Source organism: Erinaceus europaeus, chromosome 7 (assembly GCF_950295315.1).
Source record: "Erinaceus europaeus chromosome 7, mEriEur2.1, whole genome shotgun sequence".
NCBI classification, from domain to species: Eukaryota; Metazoa; Chordata; class Mammalia; order Eulipotyphla; family Erinaceidae; genus Erinaceus; species Erinaceus europaeus.
Genome location: NC_080168.1, coordinates 122,047,566 through 122,068,593, shown reverse-complemented (window position 1 = coordinate 122,068,593; position 21,028 = coordinate 122,047,566). Strand labels below are relative to the sequence as shown.

Here is a 21,028-nt window from a genome sequence, read left to right as displayed (position 1 = left end):
TTTCCCTTCTATAATCTTCTGGAAGGGCAAAGCCAGCATGGAACTAAGAATTCTTCATTACTGATCCCCCCTCACTCCCCTCCTCGTATGCCTGATGTCACGTTAAACTCTGGTCTTATAAAGGTGAATAAATAATCTTACTGAAGAAGAGAAACAGTGCTATTTTGTTTACAAAGTCAAGTCAGTATAATAGGTCTGGAGCAATTAAACTTATCTTTGCTGGTCAAGGGAAGTCGTGGGTGGGAAAAAAAAAACAAACTAAAAAGAGTCCCAGCTGACAGGCCAACCAAGCAATAAATACAGGAGGCAGAGGTCTGTTTCTGTTCTAAGAGCACAAAGTTCAGAACAGAAGGTAGGCCGCCTCACCCTCACCGTAGAGCTTGGGTTCTGTGCTTTTTCTCCTGGAGGCTGGCCAGCAACTCATTTCTGCTGAGATTTGCGTGTGGGTGGGATCTCGCTTGTAGCTCCGTAACCAGCACAGCCTGTAGGTTATTGGCTGTGTGGGGGTGGGGTGGGGGGTTGGACAACGATTACAGCAGGCAGGCCACTTTTAAGAGGCTTTCTGCAATCAATCTGGGTGAAGGATACTGAGGGTAGATTTATCTTAGGCAAACATATCTGGGCATAGAAGGATGAGGATGGATTCGAAAGATAGCCAGGGAGGGAGAATGGCGTGGTTTATCAGCGTGTTGGATATAGGAGGAAGAGGAACTGTGTGTGATTTCCCTGAGTCTGCAGATTCTGTTGTCTGATCTTTTCTTGTATGAAATGTGATTTTCTGAATAGAAATCTTGCTAAATCCGATTATCAGAGAAAAAAGTGAAATTGCCTCCAAGACTTGTAAACGCTAACACAAAATTACATTTCCAAAGTGCTGTTCTTGAAACGTCAGCTTGCCCGTTTAATGGTTTTCCCAGCTGTCTTTCTTTTAATGCCACAAAATTATTATCATTATTATTATGCCCAACTTTTTTTGTCTGTATCTTCCTACCTTTGCCAAGAAAAAAAAAATCATTTGAAATTTCATGATGTTGAGAATTGGAGTATGATTTCTTTTTTCTTTTTTTCCTTTTTCTTTTCTTTTCTTTTTTTTGTCTCCAGAGTTATCACTGGGGCTCAGTACCAGCAATATGAAGCCACTGCTCCTCTCAGCCATTTTTTTCCTTTTTCCACCCATCTTATGGGATATGACGGAGAGAAACTGAGAGAAGAGGAGGAGGAGGAGACGGAAAAGGAGAGACAAAAGATAGACACCTGCAGACCTGCTTCCCCCCTTTGCGAAGCATCCCCGCTTCACATGTAGGGAACAGGAGGATGAACCCAGTTCTTTGTGCGGGTCCTTGCGCTTAGTACTGCGTGTGCTTAACTGGGTGAGCCACCGCCCAGTCCCCTTGGAGTAAGATTTTACTGTTCATCCTTTGGATTTGCTTGGGAGTGTTAGCACTGAGCCTCTGGTGAGCATGGTCTCCCACGCACACTCGGTGTGGGGGTGGAGGGGTGGGGTCTCAGATCTCATTTCTGATCATCTGGAACAGGAAAGCTAGATTCTATATCCAGGCAAATGTGGAGAGGGTAACTATTTTCCTGCTCGCCCCCACAACTTCCGCATGAACCCACTTTGCAAACACTGACTTGAAGCTACTAATAGTCAGCCTTGGGAGTCTGGCGGTAGGTGCAGCGAGTTAAGCGGACGTGGCACAAAGCGTAAGGACCAGGCATAAGGATCCCGGTTCCAGCGTCCGGCTCCCCACCTGCAAGGGAGTCACTTCACAAGTGTGAAGCAGGTGTCTGTCTTTCTCTCCCCCTCTCTGTCTTCTCCTCCTGTCTCCATTTCTCTCTGTCCTAGCCAACGACGACGACATCAATAACAACAACAATAAAAACAACAACAAGGGCAGTAAAAGGGAAAAATAAATAACTGAAGGTAAAAAAATAGTCAAGCTTGGCTCCCACTCTGTTGCAGGTTCTTCAAATTATGCATTGCCTTGTAACAACAACAACAACAAGCCACCAAACAGTGATTTTAAAATGTATGTATGCTATTTTAGAGGAGCAGTAGCAACTTAAAGTGCATAGTAGAGATTTGTTTTTTTAAAAGTATTTTTTCTTTCTTTTGCCTCCAGGATTATCGCTGGGGCTCAGTGCCCAGCATTATGAATCTACTACTTCGGGAGGCCATCATCATCACTATTGTTGTTGTTGTTGGATAAGACAGAGAGAAATTGAGAGAGGAGGGGAGATAGAGAGATAAATAGAGAGAGAGAGAGACACCTGCAGACCTGCTTCACTGCTTGTGAAACGTCCTCCCTGCAGGTGGAGAGCTGAGGACTCGAACCCAGATCGTTGTGCGGGTCCTTGTGCCTAATACTGTGTGCACTGAACCTGGTGCCCCGCCCCTACACAATGTGTTTCTAGCATCAGGTTCATGGTGCAAACCCACAGCGTCGGGCTTATTAAGTATCGATTGTGACTTTAGCAAAACTGCCAATAGTTTCAAGCCAGATAGACAAAGACTATTTTGCCTGTCTTTTCACATACTTATTAGTTTTTGCAAGTCAAAAACCATCCTATGTATATATATATATATATATATATATATATATATATATATATTTCAGCCACCTTCAAATCTGGGTTGTGATCAAAGCACATGAAAAGTTAAGAACAGGGAATCGGGTGGTAACGCAGCAGATTAAGCGCAAGGACCAGCGTAAGGATCCTTGTTCGAGCCCCCAGCTCCCCACCTGCAGGGGAGTCGCTGCACAGGCGGTGAAGCAGGTCAGCAGGTGTCTGTCTTTCTCTCCCCCTCTCTGTCTTCCCCACCTCTCTCCATTTCTCTCTGTCCTATCCAACAATGATGACATCAATAACAATAATAATAACTCAACAACAATAAAAAAACAACAAGGGCAACAAAAGAGAAAATAAATTTATATATATATATATATATATATATATATATATATATATATAAAACAAAAAATTAAGAACATGACCATGTTTGTTTCCAGGAGAGGGAAATCCTCGGAGTTCAAAGCCCACACTGCCCCAGTTCGGAGCGTGGACTTTTCATCTGATGGCCAGTTCCTCGCCACTGCCTCAGAAGACAAGTCCATCAAAGTATGGAACATGCACCGCCAGCGCTTCCTGTACTCTCTGTACCGACACACACACTGGGTACGGTGCGCCAAGTAAGTGCCAGGTTTCACAAAGAGATTCCAACATAGCCCCTTTCTCTTACAGTCTGTGCTTGCCCCTCCACTTCCGGACAGGGGACTTGAGGACAAGTTCGTTCATTCATACAGAAAACATTGAGGGACCAGGCAGTGGCGCACCTGGTTAAGCGCTCACATTACAGTGCACAAGGAGCCGGGTTCAAGCCCCTGATCCCCATCTGTGGGGGGGGGGAAGCTTCATAAGCAGTGAAGCAGGGCTGCAGGTGTCTCTCTGTTTCTCTCCCTCTCTATCTCCCCCTCCGCTCTCCACGTCTTTCTGTCTCTATCCAATAATAAATAAATATATTTTTTTAAAAAAGAAAACATTGATTATGTGTCTGAGGGTAACAAGAAGAAAACAAAACTAACTGTGGACTCATAAAGCTTCTATCTAAGAGAGGAGGGACAAGACAGTAACCACATAGAGAAAGAGGTAGGTCAGGTGGTGGTCAAGTGTCAGGGAGGGAAACATCTGGATTGGAAAGGAACGACTTTTATAAACCGTGACCTTTGAGCAGAGGCCTGAAGGAGTGAAGCTTGAAGATACTTGGGAGAGGACTGTCCTGGATATGGGAACCCAGTCCAAACCACCCCCTCCTATCCCCCTCCCTGCCCACCCAAGACAGGGTTAACTGATTGAGGACAAACTAGGAAGGGGGGGGGCGCATAGAGGGAGTGGACTACAGTGCGTGAAAGCTAGGCAGCTCTGATTTCCAGTTCATTCGGTCCCCATTCCCTGGTAACATGGTCAATTTGTCCCAAAGGAGGCAGCCCTCCTCCTCTGCAGCCTCCAAGTATGTTACCCTGTGCCAGCCGTGGGCATTCCATGCAGACTTGCCAGCCAGAATAGAGTCTCCCCCTGTAGGAGGAGGAGGGAGTGAGCCTCTCTGGAATTGTTCCCTTTTGCTTTAGTACGTGGATATAAGCCAGTAGCTAGTGAGGAACATCATGGGCCAAGGACTTGCCTAGGAGCGAGGCTGACTCAGAGCAGCGGTGTTAGATGCAAACACCACAGATTGCTGGTGATTACACAGTATCCCTGTGGTCATAGCCGTGCCTGTGATTATTAGCAGGCTTTGTATATGTGTGATCGAATTGTCGGGAAATTGTGAGGATGTGGTTGAGCTCGGCAGGCCTCACAAAGCACCCTGCATTCCTGATGCTATGGCCTATCTACATAATCATTGTTTTGCCTGAAAGATACCCACCCATTCCATTCCTTTGATGTATCTTCTTTCTACCCTCAAGACCCTCCCTGCCTGCAGGGTAATATTAATCCTACCAGTTAAAACCCTTGCAACAGTTGCTAAGGAAGTTCCTACCTTCCCAGTCCCTTTTGCCTTTCTCCACCCCTTTCCTAGCTATTTCCGTTTCTGACTTGCCACTTCCGGGTCTGCCCTTTAAAAAGCCTTGGCTCTCTGATCAATAAAGATTTGCATTGCCTCGCCACCACATGTTTGGTTTCTGGGTCATGTCCCTCATGTCGCTGAGTGAGTAGCAGACCAGGCTGGCTCCAGTCGAGTTCTCTTCAACCCAGAGAGCTTGCGCCTGGGAAGAGGCACCCCCACACTAGCCTGACAATCGAAGTCTTCAGAATATCATCCTCCTTTTTCCCCCTTCCTTCTCTTTCTTATTTTTTATTATCTTTATGTATCAGATAGACACAGTCAGAAATCGAGAGGGAAGGGAGAACCTAATGGCAAGAACATAACAGATGAGATTTGGAGTTTCTGTTTTGGAAAAAGTTAGAAGGTCTATTTTAGGTATATTCCAAGAATCCCATGACTTAACTTTTGCTTGAAGCTAACAGCTAACATGCAGGTGGGCCAAAGGTATTAGCTGGGGAGATGGTGTAAGGGTTGGAAACAGGACTAGAGAGATGATCAGGGAAAAGTGTAGCTCCCAAATCTGGGGAAAGTATATATATATACCATTAACTTTAAACCCTACTGATTTGATATGGGGCGTATTTTTAGTACAGGAGCCTGTGTAACTTCTGCATCCCTGTAGGTCTGAACTCGCATTCTGTGGTGATAGGTAGGGACCTTCTAGGCTGCCATTGCCAGACCCATCTTCCTCTAGTGGTAGAGGATTTTGATCCAACCTCCAGAGAATGGAACAGTCCCTACCATTGTTGATCCACATTGAGGTCTAGGTCCTATGGAGGCCTGCAAAAGGTTCTGTTATGTTGTTCCTGAAGGAGATGACCAGTGACAGTGGAGAGAGGCATCTGTTAGAGGTCTAGACCCATCATGTCTTTGTGGGAATCCCAGGATGCCCTGACTAGGGCCCCTGGAGATGAGGTGGCCTGGTAGTAAGCCAAAGAGTCATTATAGTATGCCTGTCTCTTGCCCTTATCTAGCTTTTGTAGTCCTTACTTTGTCTGACTCTAGCCTTAGAGTGACAGAGGGAAGTGAAATAGGAAGCAAGTGAGGAGGGTATCTACGTCTAAGTTGAAACTATGTGATTAAGTACTCTATGATGTCTTTTTTAGGTCTCTCTGCTTGCTTGCTGCATTTATTGGGTAACTGCAAACTATTGCACACTTTTGCTTTCAGGTATATATTTTCCCCTAACTTACGGATACATGTGCACATGTGCTCTGTCTCATTCCCTCCCTCCTTCCCTTATTTTCTCCTTTTCCTTCCTCTTTCTTTCTTCCTTTCCTTTCTTTCTTGTATCCTTGATCTATATATAGTCTGCACACATTCACTGTTCCTGAGCCAACTTTTTTAAATTTATTTTTTTTTGCCAGAGGACTGATCAGCTCTGGTTTCTGGTGGTGTGGGGGGGACTGAACTTGGGACCTTGGAGACTCAGGCATGAGAGTCTTTGCATAGCCATTATGCTATCTATCCCCACCCCCGAGCCAACTTTTTTACTTAGTCAGGTGGAGCTTCCCCTCACGTGCTCGCATGTAATGCCAGGTTGCAGACCTGGGCTAGGAGAATGGCCAGACATACTCTGCTCAGCGAGACATCTCTCTGACCCCTTTTTGGTTTGTTTGTCCCATTTCCTTGGTTTTGTTGTTGTTGTTGTTGTTGTTGCTGTTGTTCTTTTTTTGGATTGAGTGTTATTTAGTATTTCATTTTATCCCCTCTGTTGGTTCTTCAAATGGTCTGTTGTTGGGAATATGTGTGAGCCTGATAGAGCTTAGGGAGAACCACCCCCATCTTTGGATGGAGGTCTGAGAAGATAACCTCTTGGTAAGTCTCTCTCAACCGAGGTGAGCATAAGGGGGGAAACTAAGACTTGGTTCTTTCATTCTTGACTCTCAGGCCCACAGATACCCCAGTACTTCCCTCCATTAACTGCAGGCCACATGGCTGCAGATTCACTTATTCAAAGTCACCTTCTGATCACAGAAGAACACACCTTATCACACACTTCATCACACACCTCAGACCCCAGACAAGAGAAATTCCAAACTATACGGCCTTTTGATATCCATCTTCTCTCTGTCTCACCCTACGGGTTTAACCCCTATGCTTCTCTCAAATACCTTTGAATAATTAAGTTGCTTGTGTTATGGAGAATAACTGTCTTGTATCTCATCAATTCCTGTTATACCAGCCCCCTACTTTAGGGGCATGCTGACTGTTAAGAAACCTGTAATTTCTGTCATATTTCAACAATAATTACCTCCATTGCTTTTCTATTTAACTCATGTCAATTTTGCTAATAAACGGACTCTAGGATTCTGGGACTCAAGGACTCATATTCTAGATTCACGCTAAGAGTCCCCTGGTGTCTTTTACTTCGTGTCACCCCTGTCGTGAGCGAGAAAGAACCAGCCTGTTACCTTTCCCCTGGATGCCACCCTGCCGGAGAAGGAGAGAGACACCCCGAAAGTCTGTTATATTTTTTTTTTGTTTAATCCTTTAGAGGTTACGATATCCATTTTTAGTATTTCTACTTCTGGGTTAATTTTATACTAATATATGGTGTTAGGATTCGTGACAGGTTCTCACATAAGAACTTACAGAGATATATCTCCATTTAGCTACCTCTTGATAATTCTGCTTCTTCAGAGAATACAACCCCGTAGTACATTAAGCAGACATTTTTCTCTTAAGAAAATAAGATCTAAAAAAAATTATCTTGTCTCTCTCTCTCTCTGCCCTTGTCCTCACACTCCCCTGCTCTCTTTATTCCTTTGTGCAGAACCATGTTTCCATCTGGTATCCTTTCCCTTCATTTGTTATTTCTTTCATATATGTAAGATAGTTTGCAGGCTATCTTTTTTTTAAATACATTTTTTTCTCTTAAAAAATATTAGTGATTTATGAGACTATAAGTTAATAAGAGTATGTATTAACACCATAACATTAAATATATTTTATTTATTTTATTTTGTTTTGTTTATCAGAGCACTGCTCAGCTCTGGCTGATGGTGGTTGGGGGAATGAACCTGGGACTTTGGAGCCTCAGCATGAGAGTCTCTTTGCAAAACCACTATGCTATCTACCCTCCACCCCTCATTTGTTATTTCTAATAGTACAGGTTTCCTGTTGAATATTCTCTGCTACCTTTTTTTTTTTAATCATTTTTTAATGATTTTTTTTTCCCCCTTCAGACGTGGAATTCTAGTTCAGTAGGTTTAATTTTTTTTTTCCTTTTCTCTTTTCTCCATTTTACTGGAGGTGGTTAATAGTTTACAGTGTGGTTGTTGACACGTGGGTACACCCAGACCCCAAGGCCCCTCTACCCCTCCCGGCCACTCCTTCACCAGTCTTTTGCTTTGATGCAACCCACCCCACCCGGTTCAAGATAATCATCCTTTTTTTTTTTCCTGCGAAGCCTTCTCTCATTAAAAAAAAAAAAAGTAGTGATTTAGTAATTATTTACAAGATTGTAAGTAACAGGGGTTCAATCCCACACAGTTCCCACCACCAGAGTCCTGAGTCCTAACTGGAGACCCATCTCTCATTTTTTTGTTACTCCTTTATATGTAATGTGTCTCTCCCCCCTTTTTTCTCTAAGATTCCCACCCCCTCCCCCCCGCTTTGTTTTTTAGCAATTCGATGGTGACATGCCCAGCTATATAGCTTTGCATATTTTTCAAGTGGCCCACTGGATTATGTGTATATGTGAATTGTTATTTTCATCCGATTTAGGAACATTTTACCTATTCATTCACTTTTCTGTCCTTTTCTTTCTTTTTTTTTTCTCCCTGCCACTCTAAATTAACATATGTCTGGCCACTTGTTATTGACCCACAGTGTACTGAGACTTTATTTATTCAGACTTATTTTTCTGTTTATGCTTTATTTTGCCTATCTCCAAGTTCACTAGTGGCTTCCCCCCCACCCCTCACTGGTCCAGTCTATAGTGAGTTTAACCATTTCTTTTGATAAGATTTCCCTCTAGTTTGCTTATAATACCTTCCTTTTTTTTTTTTTTCTCTTTAAATCCTTGAACATGTAAGTGTTGAGTTTTGTTATAGTAGGTAAGTTGACCCTTGAACAACTCAGGTTGAAAGCATTTGATCTTGTGCAATCAAAACTTCCTGTCTACCTTACAGTTAGTTGGTCACCTGTGTAGGTGAAATTTGCATCTGAGGATTCACACAGCCAACATCCAAGTTCAGCTAAATGTGTGAATGTGGAACTCAGGAACATAAACAGAAAGCAGGGTGCTGGGGAAGTAGCCTAGTTACTACAGTGCTGGACTTTTGTACCTGAGGCTCTGGGTTTGATCTCTGGTACCGCGTGTTACAGAGTGGCACCTGAGCCACTCATGAAGCTTTTTTCTCCCTGCAGGTGGGGACCAGGGGCTGGAACTTGGGTCCTTGTGCACTGTAATGTGTGCCACCACCTGACCCCATAAGATAAACCTTAAAAAGAAATCCATGTATACCGGTCCCAGTTCGGGGCACCAGTTCCCGGTCTAGCTTTGTGGGCGGGAGACAGACGACCAGGGACTCATGGCTGAGATGGGAAGCAGTATCACCTTTATTAATCAGATACATCGCCTTTTATGCATCTCTTCACAAGTGACAAGGGAAAGGAAATGACTAGGAGAGGGGGCGGAGCAAAAAAAAAGAGCAGGAACAGAACATAGAAAGCTTCCATCTATCTAACCAGTGGGGATTAAACCAATACCCTGCAGGCAGGGCGGGACCCAGGTAAAACAGTGATTATGTAAATAGACCACATCATAAGTAATACAAGCGAACCTAATGTGATGATCAAAAACAGAAGGTCTTATAAGCAGAATTTAGAAGCATACCAACACATGTATGTGTCGACTTGTGCAACTCAAGTGTCAGATGCAGTTAACTTTGTGTGGACCTGTGCAGATTTTGTTTAGACTTAGGTTTAGACATTCAGAGTGGATGCAGTGGAGCCTTTATGCTTGGACTAATCGCCAATGCTAGTTCCATTTCAGGACCTCAACTGAATGCTCAGGACATTCACAAGAGTTTACTTAGAGCTGCACTCTCTTTCAGTGTTGTGTAAACAGTCATTTTTGTTCAGCTCAGTCTATGCAAATATTGATAGTTTTACTTCCTTTCCAATTTGAATTTCTTATGTATTCTTTTCTTCCCTAACTGCCCTGACTTGGACTCTGTGAATAGTATGAACAATAGTGGTTAAAGTCAACAACTTTGTCTTAAGTCCTGATCATTTTCACCATTGAGTATGATGTTAGCTGTTGACTTGTCATTTGTGACATATTACACAGAATGCCTTGCTTCGTTAAGAATTTTTTTTTTTTTTGGTCATCAAGGGATATTGACTTTTGCCAACTACTTTTTTTTCTCTATATTTATTGAAATGGTCATATCATCTCTTTTTTTTTTAAACCGACTTTGTTGCAGTGATTGTGGTTTATTACATTATTTTGTTTGTGTATGTTGGACCATCCTGAGATAAATGCTACTTGGTCAGATGACTTAAGCTCAGCGCTGACTTGTAATGCAGGTGATTGAACCCTGAGACCTCCACCTCCAGCATGAAAGTTTTTTCCTGAGGAACTGACAACCAGGAGAAATGTGAAAGATGAGTAAAATCCCTTGAGGGTTTTGTTTTTTTTTTTCCTCCAGGGTTATTGCTGGGGCTTGGTGCCTGCACTAGGAATCCACTGCTCCTGGAGGCTATTTTTTTCCTTTTGTTGCCCTTTTTTTTTTTTTAATCGTTGTTGTGGTTATTATTATTATTGATATCATTGTTGTTGTGTAGGACAGAGAAATGTAGAGAAGATGGGGAAGACAGGGGGGGAGAAAAGGATAAGATACCTGCAGACCTGTTTCACGCTTGTGAAGCGACCCCCCTGCAGGTTGGGGAGCCGGGGGCTCCAACCCAGATCCTTAAGCCGTCCTTGTGCTTTGTGCCACGTGCCCTTAACCCGCTGCGCTACCGCCCAGACTCCGCCTTGAGGTGTTTTACACTAGATAATGAACTGAGAATGGCGCACAAAGTGCAGGGGTGGGCGGGAACAGCGTGTGAGGAAGAATCTGAGACAAAAGCAAAGAAGCAAGAGAGGAGAGTGGTGTGGCTGCAGGAATAATAAGGCGCTGAAGATGGAAGAGCTCCAAGAGCCAGCATTCACTAAGTAGCGGCAAGGGTAGCAGCCTCTTTCCAAGGAAATGTGAAGCCACTGAAGTGACTCAGTCAGAAAAATGCAACCTAGGATGCAATGGTCACCCTTGGGGGCCGGGGAGATAGCATAACGGCTATGCAAAAAGTCTCTCATGCCTGAGACTCCAAAGTCCCAGGTTCAATCTCCTGCTCCACCATAAGCCAGAGATGATTAGTGCTTTGGTAAAGATAATAATAATAATAATAACTAATAATAATAATAAATCACCTTTGTTGTTTGTGGAGCATGGAAGACAGCAGGGCCCATTGTATTTTGAAGAGACAAGACTTGATAATGGGAAGCCGGGCGGTAGTGCAGTGGGTTAAGCGCAGGTGGCGCAAAGTGCAAGGACTGGAGTAAGGATCCAGGTTCGAGCCCCCGGCTCCCCACCTGCAAGGGAGTCGCTTCACAGGCGGTGAATCAGGTCTGCAGGTGTCTATCTTTCTCTCCTCCTCTCTGTCTTCCCCTGCTCTCTCCATTTCTCTCTGTCCTGTCCAACAACGACGACATCAATAACAATAACAACTACGACAATAAAACAACAAGGGCAACAGAGGGAATAAATAAAAAGACTTGCTAATGGATTGGGATATGGGAGGATGGAAGAGAAGGGGAATCCACCATTACTTTTCGGTTTCTGACTTGAGTGAAAAGAGAAATAAAGAAGGGGTGGGGAAGCATAGAAGAAGGGGCAGTTTGGGAAGGAAGAGGACACAGTCATCCTTGGCCAGCTTCAGGGTTGGAGGTGCCAACAAAGATATGCAAGAGGAGATGCCCAGTGAGCTGTTGTGTTTATGGGTGGGGGTCCCAGAAAAAGTTTGGCTACAAGTTAAAATAGGTAGTAAAATGGCTGGCAGCACAGAAAATCACTATGTTTCAAGATGTGTTTAGATCTTTATATATATATATATATATATATATATATATATATATATATATATATTCCTTTTAAATTTTTATTTATTTTTCTTGGGAAATTAATAGTTTATTATACAGTGGTTGGCACATGGGTACAGTTTCTCATGTCACCAAGATAGGTGTCTGCAAAACACTCGCACCCCCTCCTACTTGACTTTTTTTTCCACTGTGGTGTACCAGACCTCTCCCTCTCTTCCTTCCCAGAATCCTTTGCTTTGGTGCAATACATCAAACCAGTCCAGCTTTTACTTGATGTTTCCCCTTTCTGTTCTTGCTTATTGATTGATGGATTCATTTTTTAATTTTTATGCATAAAAAGGAAACACTGACCAAAAACATAGGATAAGAGGACCAAAATCATAGGATAAGAGGAGTACAACTCCACACAATTCCCACCACCAGAATTCTGTATCCCATCCCCTCCCTTAATAGCTTTCCTATTGTTTAACCCTCTGGGGAGTATCGACGCAGGGTCATTGTGGGATGCAGAAAGTGGGAGGTCTGGCGTCTGTAATTGCTTCCCTGATGAACATGAGCATTGGCAGGTCTCTCCATACTCCCAGCCTGACTCTTTCTTTCCCTAGTGGGTGGGTGGGGAGTTCTGAGGAAGCAGGGCTCCAGGACACAGTGGTGGGGTCGACTGTCCAGGGAAGTCCAGTTGGCATCATGGTAGCATCTGGAACCTAGTGGCTGAAAAAGTTAACATAGAAAGCCAAACAAATTGCTGACTGATCATGAACCTAAAGGTGCAGATGAAGAGCTGGGGGAGAGGGGTCTCTTTTGTAGATAGTAGTCCTATTTTAGTTATATTCCAAAAAGCCCAGGACTTTTTTTTTTTTTTTCTGAACCTGTCATCTGATATGCAGGTGGATCCTAGTTATTGTCTGAGGAGATGATGTTATGGCTGGAAGAAGGACTAGAAAGCTGGATCAGGGAAGAGGTTAGCTCCCAAATATGGGAAAGGGGTATAAATATTGTTGAATGTAAACCCCATCAGTTTGATCTGGTCTGGGGCCCATATTCAAGTTAGGAGCCTATGTGACCTCTGCATCCCTGTCGATCTGAGCTCACATTCTGTGGTCATGAGTAGGAATGTTCCAAGCTGCCCAAATATTCAGGACCCATCTTCCTCAGGTGGTATTGTCCAGCCTCCTTTTAGAGGATGGAACATTTTCTACTGTTGTTGATCCACGTTGAGGCCGAGGTCCTATGGGGGCCCACAAAGGGGTCTATTGTGTTGTTCTTGATGGAGATGACCGGTAACAATGGAGAGAGGGATTTATTCGACGTTTAGGCTCGTCATGTCTGTGTGGGAATCTCAGGACTCTCCGACTAGGGCCCCAGGTGATGGGTGGCCTGATAGTGACTAAAGAGTCATCAATAAAGTATGCCAGTCCCTTGCCCTTATTCAGCTTTTGCAGTTCTCTGTCTTGTTAGCTCAACTGCTCAAAGGGCCCAGGGGCTGAACTACAGAGTTATTTCTCCACCCAGTCTTTCCCTTTCCCTTGGGAAACGTCATTTTGCTTAACTGCCTTAAAGTGGAAGTTGGCAGGTTGGAAGCAAACAAAGACAAGTCCCTCCCTGGAGTAGGGCACCAAAATGAAAATCTCTGGGTTGGGGGTGAGGGTGGATGTTTGCCCTCACTGCTGGGGCGGGGGATGGGATGGGACACAGTCTTTTGGTGGTGGGAATGATGTTTATGTACACTCCTATTAACTTTTAGTCATATAAATCACTATTTAATTAGTATGAGAGTGGAAAAACTGACTGAATGTCTGTTCTTGCTTTTTAAGTTCTTGTTTCTTAAGTGGAATCATCCTATTTTCATCCTTCTCTTTCTGGCTTAACTCATTAAACATGATTCCTTCAAGTTCCATCCAAGATGAGGTGAAGAAGGTGAATTCATCATTCTTAATAGCTGAGTAGTATTCCATTGTGTGTATAGACCACAACTTTCTTAGTCACTCATCTGTTGTTGGACACCTAGATTGCTTCCAAGTTTGGGCTTATTACAAATGGTGCTGCTATGAACATACACAGATCTCTTTGAATGGGTGTATGTGTTTAATAACCAAAAGATACAAAGAGCTCATCAAATTCAGCAGCAACAAAATAAAAATAAATTAATTAATTAAAACAGCCCTATCCCAAAGAGAATGCAGATAGAATATTCAGCAAAGAAATTATCTAAAGGACCAACAAACATAAGAAAAAAACCGCTTCAAATCATCGATTATAAGAGCAGTACAAATACAGACAATAGTTTGCTCTGTGAGAATGTCATTCATTACAAAAGGCAGTAACCACAAGTGTCAGAAAGGTTGTAGTGGTCGAAGGAACCCTCCTGCACTGCTGGTGGGAATGTCAATTGGTCCAGCCCCTGTGGAGAGCAGTCTGGAGAACTCTTAGAAGGCTGGAAATGAACCTACCTTATGACCCTGCAATTCCTGATTTTTTTTTCTTAAGGAACATGAAACAGTATCCATCCTATTTGGCCTCAGAGTCCTGTAGGCTGCAAGTGTGATTTTTCTAAAGTATTTGCTTTAGTGATAAGAAATAGCTAAAGGGAAAAAATCATTTATTATGTTTATTTGTTTATTAATTTGTTATTTTTAACTTATTTCTTACCAGAGCACTACTCTGCTCTGACTTACGGTGTTTAGGGGAATTGACCCTGGGACCTCACCCCCAGGTGTAAGAATCTTTTCTTTATAACCATTATGCTATCTCCCTCACCCCAAATTTTCATTTCTTATAAAAAAATATTAAAACTTCTGTTAGTTTGTGGATCACTTGGGCTCTCTAGAAGATAATAACTGTGACCTCATACAATTTTAATTCAGTTTTAGGGACATTATCAATTCCAAGTTAAGGAACTCCTAACTTAGGCTGTTGTGAAGAGCAGGTAAACCAGTTTCTCTAGAAAGAAAAAAGAAAAACAAAGCTTAAGAATGTCCTTGTTCTCTTGAATGAGTACCAGTCTGTCTTAAGGGATTAAAAATAATCCAGTTGGCTTCCAGATGCCTTACCAGACAGTCCATGTGGTTGGTCCATTAGTCATAATTGACTAACGTAACACCCATCTGGCAACGTGTTCTCTGGAACTTTTAAGAGGTAATTGGCTCGTACTGAATTAGAGAGTTAAAACCTGGTAGTGTCCCTAAAAAAACATCCTCAGCATTGTTAAAAATTAATAGCCCAATTAAAATGTTGCTTGAGTCCTTACAAAGAAAGGACTATCCTTTCCTGATCAAAGTTAGGACAAAAAAAAAAAAAAGAGCCTGTTTTATTAGTGCTAACTTATATTTATTTGATGCATGTAATTTTAAAAGAGAGATGGGCAGAAAACCACAATCTTGGGGCCAGGCATTGGCTAGCCCAGTAGAATGCATACATTCCCATGTACAAGGGTCCTGGCTCAAGCCCCTGGTCCTCAACTTCAGAAGGGAAAATTTACAAGCAGTGAAACTATAACTATAAGGTCTGTCTGTCTGTCTGTCTGTCTGTCTATCTATCTATCTCTTGCTCCTTCCCTGTTGGTTTCTATCTCTATAGAAAAGAAAAAAATGGCTGCTGGGAACAGTAGGTTTTTTTTTTTTTTTTTTTTAATATTTATTCCCTTTTTGTAGCCCTTGTTTTATTGTAGTTATTGTAGTTGTTATTGATGTCATTTATTGTTGGGTAGGACAGAGAGAAATAGAGAGAGGAGGGGAAGACAGAGGGGGAGAGAAAGAGAGACACCTGCGGACCTGCTTCACCACCTGTGAAGCGACTCCCCTGCAGGTGAGGAGCCGAGGGCTCGAACTGGGATCCTTATGCCACTTTCATTTTCAGTCCTTTAAAGAACAAAAAGGGGGAAAAATTGAACATATACCTGGAGAATAAGAAATAATCTTAATATAGTAAGTGTCCTGTCCAGAGAAGGGCAGAGTCCTAATCCAGAGTTCACTGGCAGTAGTGTTGAGATAGAGGCTAAAAGCCACCCCCCCCCCCAGCCTGCATAGACTTCTCAGACACCACTGTTCACTCTTCTTCCCTGACATTCTCCTCTGCTCCATTTTTTTTGCAGAGGGAACCACCCCACCCCACCCCCGCCCCCACGATTACTTGCTCAGAATAAATGTCTAGTTCAGAATAAATGTCTAGCTGGTCAAACATACCTTCTTCTTCCCTCAGTCATCCATTCTTTTTAAAAAGTCCTTTTTTGTTTGTCCAATTTATGGTGACAGACGGACACCTTTTGTTAGTCTTCTTCTTACTGTCTGAAATCACTTCTTTGTTCCACACTCTTCCTTCTTCCCAGAATGAAAGCCACATGTGTACATAGGTCTTATTACCCTTTTATTTTTTCAATTTTTATTTACTTATTTATTGATTTTTATTTTTTAACCAGAGCACTGTTCAGCTGTAGCTTATGGTGGTGCGGGGAATTGAACCTGGGACTTTGGAGCCTCAGGCATGAGAGTCTGTTTGCATAACCATTATGCTATCTACCCTCAGCCCCTTATTACCCTTTTATTCCTATGACCCAGGACTGAGCACAGAGCCTGGTTCTGACAGGTGTTCAGCAAACATTTGGAGTGAAGATTTTCCTCCTAAACTCCTGAAGGACACTGGCAGCATATGGCAACACATACAGATTTAAAAAAAAAATTTTTTTTACTGATTTAATAATGATCAATAAGACCATAGGATAAGAGGGGTACAATTCCACACAATTCCCACCACCAGAGTTCCATATCTCATCCCTTCCATTGGAAGCTTTCCAGTTCTTTATCCCTCTGGGAGTATGGACCCTGCATCATTATGGGATGCAGGAAGTGGAAGGTCTGGCTTCTGTAATTGCTTCTCAGCTGAACATGGGTGTTGGAAGGTCGATCCATACTCCCAGCCTGTCTTTCTCTTTCCCTAGTGGGGCAGGGCTCTGGGGGAGGAGGGCTCCAGGACATATTGGAGGGGTCGTCTGCCCAGGGAAGTCAAGTTGGTGTCATAGTCATACCTGCAATTTGGTGATTGAAGAAGCATTAAGACCTGAAACAGAACAAATTGTTGTTGGTCTGCTTCTAATTCTGCTTCTAAGACCCCTTCTGTTTTGATCATCACGTTGGGTTCGCTTGCATTGCTTAACGCTGTGGTCAATTTACATAATCATTGTTTTGTTTGAGACCTGCTCTGGTTTAATTCCCACTGGTTCGTGAGCTTTTTCCTTCTCCCCACCCCCTATCCTAAATACTTCCTCTTCCGACCTGACATTTCCGCCTCAGGAGATATAAAGGACAGGATTTTCTAATGAATAGGGATTTGATTGATTGCACTGCATCCCCGCTCATCAATAAAGATTGAACTGCATTCCCAGCTCAGCCATGAGTCCCTGGTCGTCTGTCTCCCACCTGCGAAGCTAGCTCGGCATCTGGCGTCCAAACAGGGACCGGCGATTTGTTTAATAATCATGAACCTAAAGGCAAAAACATAGCAGATAAGACTTGGGGTCTCCATTTTCGAAAAAGCCAGTAAGTCTATTTTAGGTATATTTCAGGGGGCCTATGACTTGATTAATTTTTGCCTGAGCCTGACAGCTAACATGCAGGTGGGCTAAAGGTATTGTCTGGGGAGATGGTGTCAGAGTTTGGAAATAGGACTAGAAAGCTGGATCAGGGAAGAGAGTAGCTCCCAAATATGGGGAAAGCATATAAATGTTAACTGTAAATCCATTGGATCATCTATCTAGTAGATAAATTGTCAGTCAGAACCTTATGACACCAGATCACTGTCCCGTGGTTCCCGGCCACTTGAGAACTTTCTGTATTGATGCAGAAGCAACACAGAATGTTTTATACTCTAAATAATTTGGCCCAGAGGAGAATCTGTTTTTTTTTTTTTTTTTGTCCCAAGGGTTATTGCTGGGGCATGGTGCCTGCACTACGAACCCACTGCTCCTAGAAGGCCATTTTCCCCATTTTTGTTGCCCTTCTTGTTGCTATTGCTGTTGCTGTTGTTGCTGTTGTTGGATAAGACAGAGAGAAATGGAGAGAGGAAGGGAAGACAGAGAGGGGAAAGAAAGACAGACACCTGCAGACCTGCTTCACCACTTATGAAGGGATCCCCTGCAGGTGGGGAGCCAGGGGCTTGAACCGGGACCCTTGTGCAGGTCCTTGCGCTTTGCACCATGTATGCTTAACCCGCTGTGATACTGCCCGGCCTCTGAACCTGTTTGTTTGTTTGTTTGTTTGTTTGTGTTTTGTTTTTTGCCTCTACTAGATGGTGCTTGGTGGAGCTGTGGAAATCCCCTGGCTGTAGACCTACTTTACAGGTCATGAAGCTTTCCTGCTGAGGGTGGGGAGCAGGGACTCGAACCTGGATCCTTACGCAGGCCCTTGTGCTCAGTTCCTTGTGCGCTTAACCTGGTGCACCACTGCCGCCACCTTACCCCCCACCCCACCTCCCCAGAAGCTGTACTCCCTTTCAGTCAGAGATGTCATCAGAGCTGCTGAACTGCTTGGCTTCACAGTCCAGCTACCTGGTTCACATCCCCTGGTTAAAATGGCAGTTGCTCCTCTTTTATGTGCCTGGCTTATTCATCTCGAAAGCGAGGCCAGAAGCAGCACCTGTTATGCTAGCATTCTTTTGAAGACGAAGTGAATTGCTACAGGTATTGTGCTAATACCATTCTAGGGCATGGTGCTAGGATGACGACATCTAGTGAGAAATGTAAGCATGTCTGTACTTTGTTTTTAATACGATTGTTCTGTTTTATTATTATTATTTTTTTCCACCACTGCTTTCTTAAAATTAAAAAAATTAAGTCAACTTGGGGTCAGGCAGTGGCACACCTGGTTAAGTGCACACATTACAGTGCACAAGGACCCAGGTCCAAGCCCCCAACTCCCACCTGCAGGGGAAAAACTTCACAAGTGGTGAAGCAGGGCTGCAGGTGTCTCTCTGTCTCTCTCCATCTCTATCTCCTCCTCTATTCTCAATTTCTCTATCCAGTAATAAATAAATAAATAAAATATTTAAAAATCAAGTCATCTTTTAGAAATATTCTTATAATCTAAGGTGTTGACATTATGTAATTAAGAAAATAAGACAGATTTTCAAGAAACAGTGATTCCTTGTACTGTTCTCAGTTATGCAAACTTTATTTTCATCAAGATACTGTTTTTTTTCAGAGTCTGTGTAACAAAAGTTCTATCTACTTAGACCATTTCTGTAGTACAGTCCTCATACTATTACACACTACAGTGATACATAATTCTATAACAAACAAATATTTAAAATAATAGATAACAGTAATAAGATCCTGATGTTTGTGTCTTCCCCACATATTTTCTGTAAAGAAAGATTAATAAAGTGTTATGTTATTATAAAGATAATTGAGCTGTTCAGCATAGAAGATATTTCATTGCAATGCTATTTTCTCAAAATTTTAAATATTATTTCATTTAATTATGATTTTTTTGTGTCCCCTCCCTTTTTTTTTCTAAGTTGAAAAAGTCCGTAAGTGTCATATCGAAAGGTTCTGTCAGGAAGAATTATTTTTCAGGCCAACCTTAAGAACAAGGGGGGTTACATGAGAAAAGAAAACTTCAGTTACAGTTCACACCTTTAGCTGATGACTTAGTAATTTTATATCAAGTTAACTCAGTGGTCTCTGATAATTAGAGGGTACAACATGACTTGTGCGCTGTTGCTGGTGATGGTGGTGGTGACAGTAGTTGTCAGGAACTTTTTATAAACACACTCCTGTCTTTTTCATATTTTTCAGATTTTCACCTGATGGAAGATTAATCGTTTCGTGTAGTGAGGACAAAACTATTAAAATTTGGGATACCTCAAATAAGCAGTGTGTCAACAACTTCTCAGATTCATTAGGGTACATTCGTTGTCTTTGTACATTTGTTTGCATTGGTTTTCTTTCTTTTTTACTCCTCCCCACAAACTTTATTGAATTTGACAGGGCAGAGAGAAACTGAGAGAGATGTGGGATAGAGAAACAGAGAGAGAGCGAGAGCGAGAGAGAGACCTGCAACATTACTTCACCTCTTATGAAGCCTTCCCCTGCAGGTGGAGACTGGGGGGCTTGAACCTGGGTCCTTGTGTATGGTACCATGTGTACTTAACCAAGTGCACCACCACCCAGCTCCATGCATTTATTTTTTAAAAAATATGTATTTATTTATTTATTCCCTTTTGTTTCCCTTGTTGTTTTATTGTTGTAGTTATTGATGTCATCATTTCTGGATAGGACAGAGAGAAATGGAGAGAGGAGGGGAAGACAGAGAGAGGGAGAGATAAACACCTGCAGACCTGCTTCACTGCTTGTGAAGTGACTCTCCTGCAGGTGGGGAGCCGGGGGCTCGAACCAGGATCCTTGAACTTTGCGCCATGTGCGCTTAACCCACTGTGCTACCGCCCAACTCCCGCATTGACTTTTTTTTTTTTAAGTTTCTTTTTATTTATTTATTTTCCCTTTTATTGCCCTTGTTGTTTAACATTGTTGTGGTTATTGATGTCATTGTTGCATAGGACAGAGAGAAATGGAGAGAGCAGGGGAAGACAGAGAGGGGTAGAGAAAGACAGACACCTGCAGACTTGCTTCACCGCTTGTGAAGCGACTCACCTACAGATGGGAAGCCAAGGGCTCGAACCAGATCCTTAAGCTGGTCCTTGTACTTTGCACCACGTGCGCTTAACCCGCTGCGCCACCGCCCTACTCCTCTGCATTGACTTTTTTATGGAGATATCTAATATTAAGATCAGTTGGAGAAATGAGACTAAAAACACCCAAATATTAGACCATCTTATTCTTTCCTCCTAGGTTTGCAAATTTTGTGGATTTTAACCCTAATGGCACGTGCATCGCTTCAGCTGGTTCTGATCACACGGTAAAAATCTGGGATATAAGAGTCAACAAATTACTCCAGCATTATCAAGGTAATTCCTCGTAGAAACTTAGTCCCTAGGTACTCACTGGCTATTTAATTTATTGTTAGGTCATATAGCCTATGTGAAAAATTCCCATAATAAATAAATCAGTTGTTTCATGGACTCCTCTAGGAAACCTTTTAAGAAATTACATTTCATTTATTTATTCATTCACTTTATTACCGCCAGGCTCGTGCCTGCACACTGAATTCACCACTCCTAGCAACCACTTTTGCCTTGGTCTTTTTCTTTCTTTTTTATTTGTTAAGAGAGAGAGAAATTGAGAGGGAGAAAGGGGCCTGGGGAGATAACTGAGTGGTTATGCAAACAGATTTCATGCCTGAGGCTCTTTGGTCCCAGGTTCAATCCTTAATACCACCATAAGC

At 42.7% G+C, this 21,028-nt stretch overlaps 1 protein-coding gene across 4 annotated transcripts in view; it reads left to right on the top strand.

The window, feature by feature from the left end:
* POC1B (POC1 centriolar protein B) overlaps positions 1 to 21,028 on the top strand; it is a 125,533-nt gene that overhangs the window by 32,034 nt on the left and 72,471 nt on the right. For all 4 annotated transcript variants that reach the window (XM_060195508.1, XM_060195509.1, XM_060195507.1 and 1 more), the window contains exons 4-6: positions 3,012 to 3,191; positions 19,483 to 19,590; positions 20,536 to 20,651. In XM_060195508.1, coding sequence (XP_060051491.1) covers positions 3,012 to 3,191; positions 19,483 to 19,590; positions 20,536 to 20,651 — 404 coding nt within the window. The remainder of the gene's footprint in view (positions 1 to 3,011; positions 3,192 to 19,482; positions 19,591 to 20,535; positions 20,652 to 21,028) is intronic.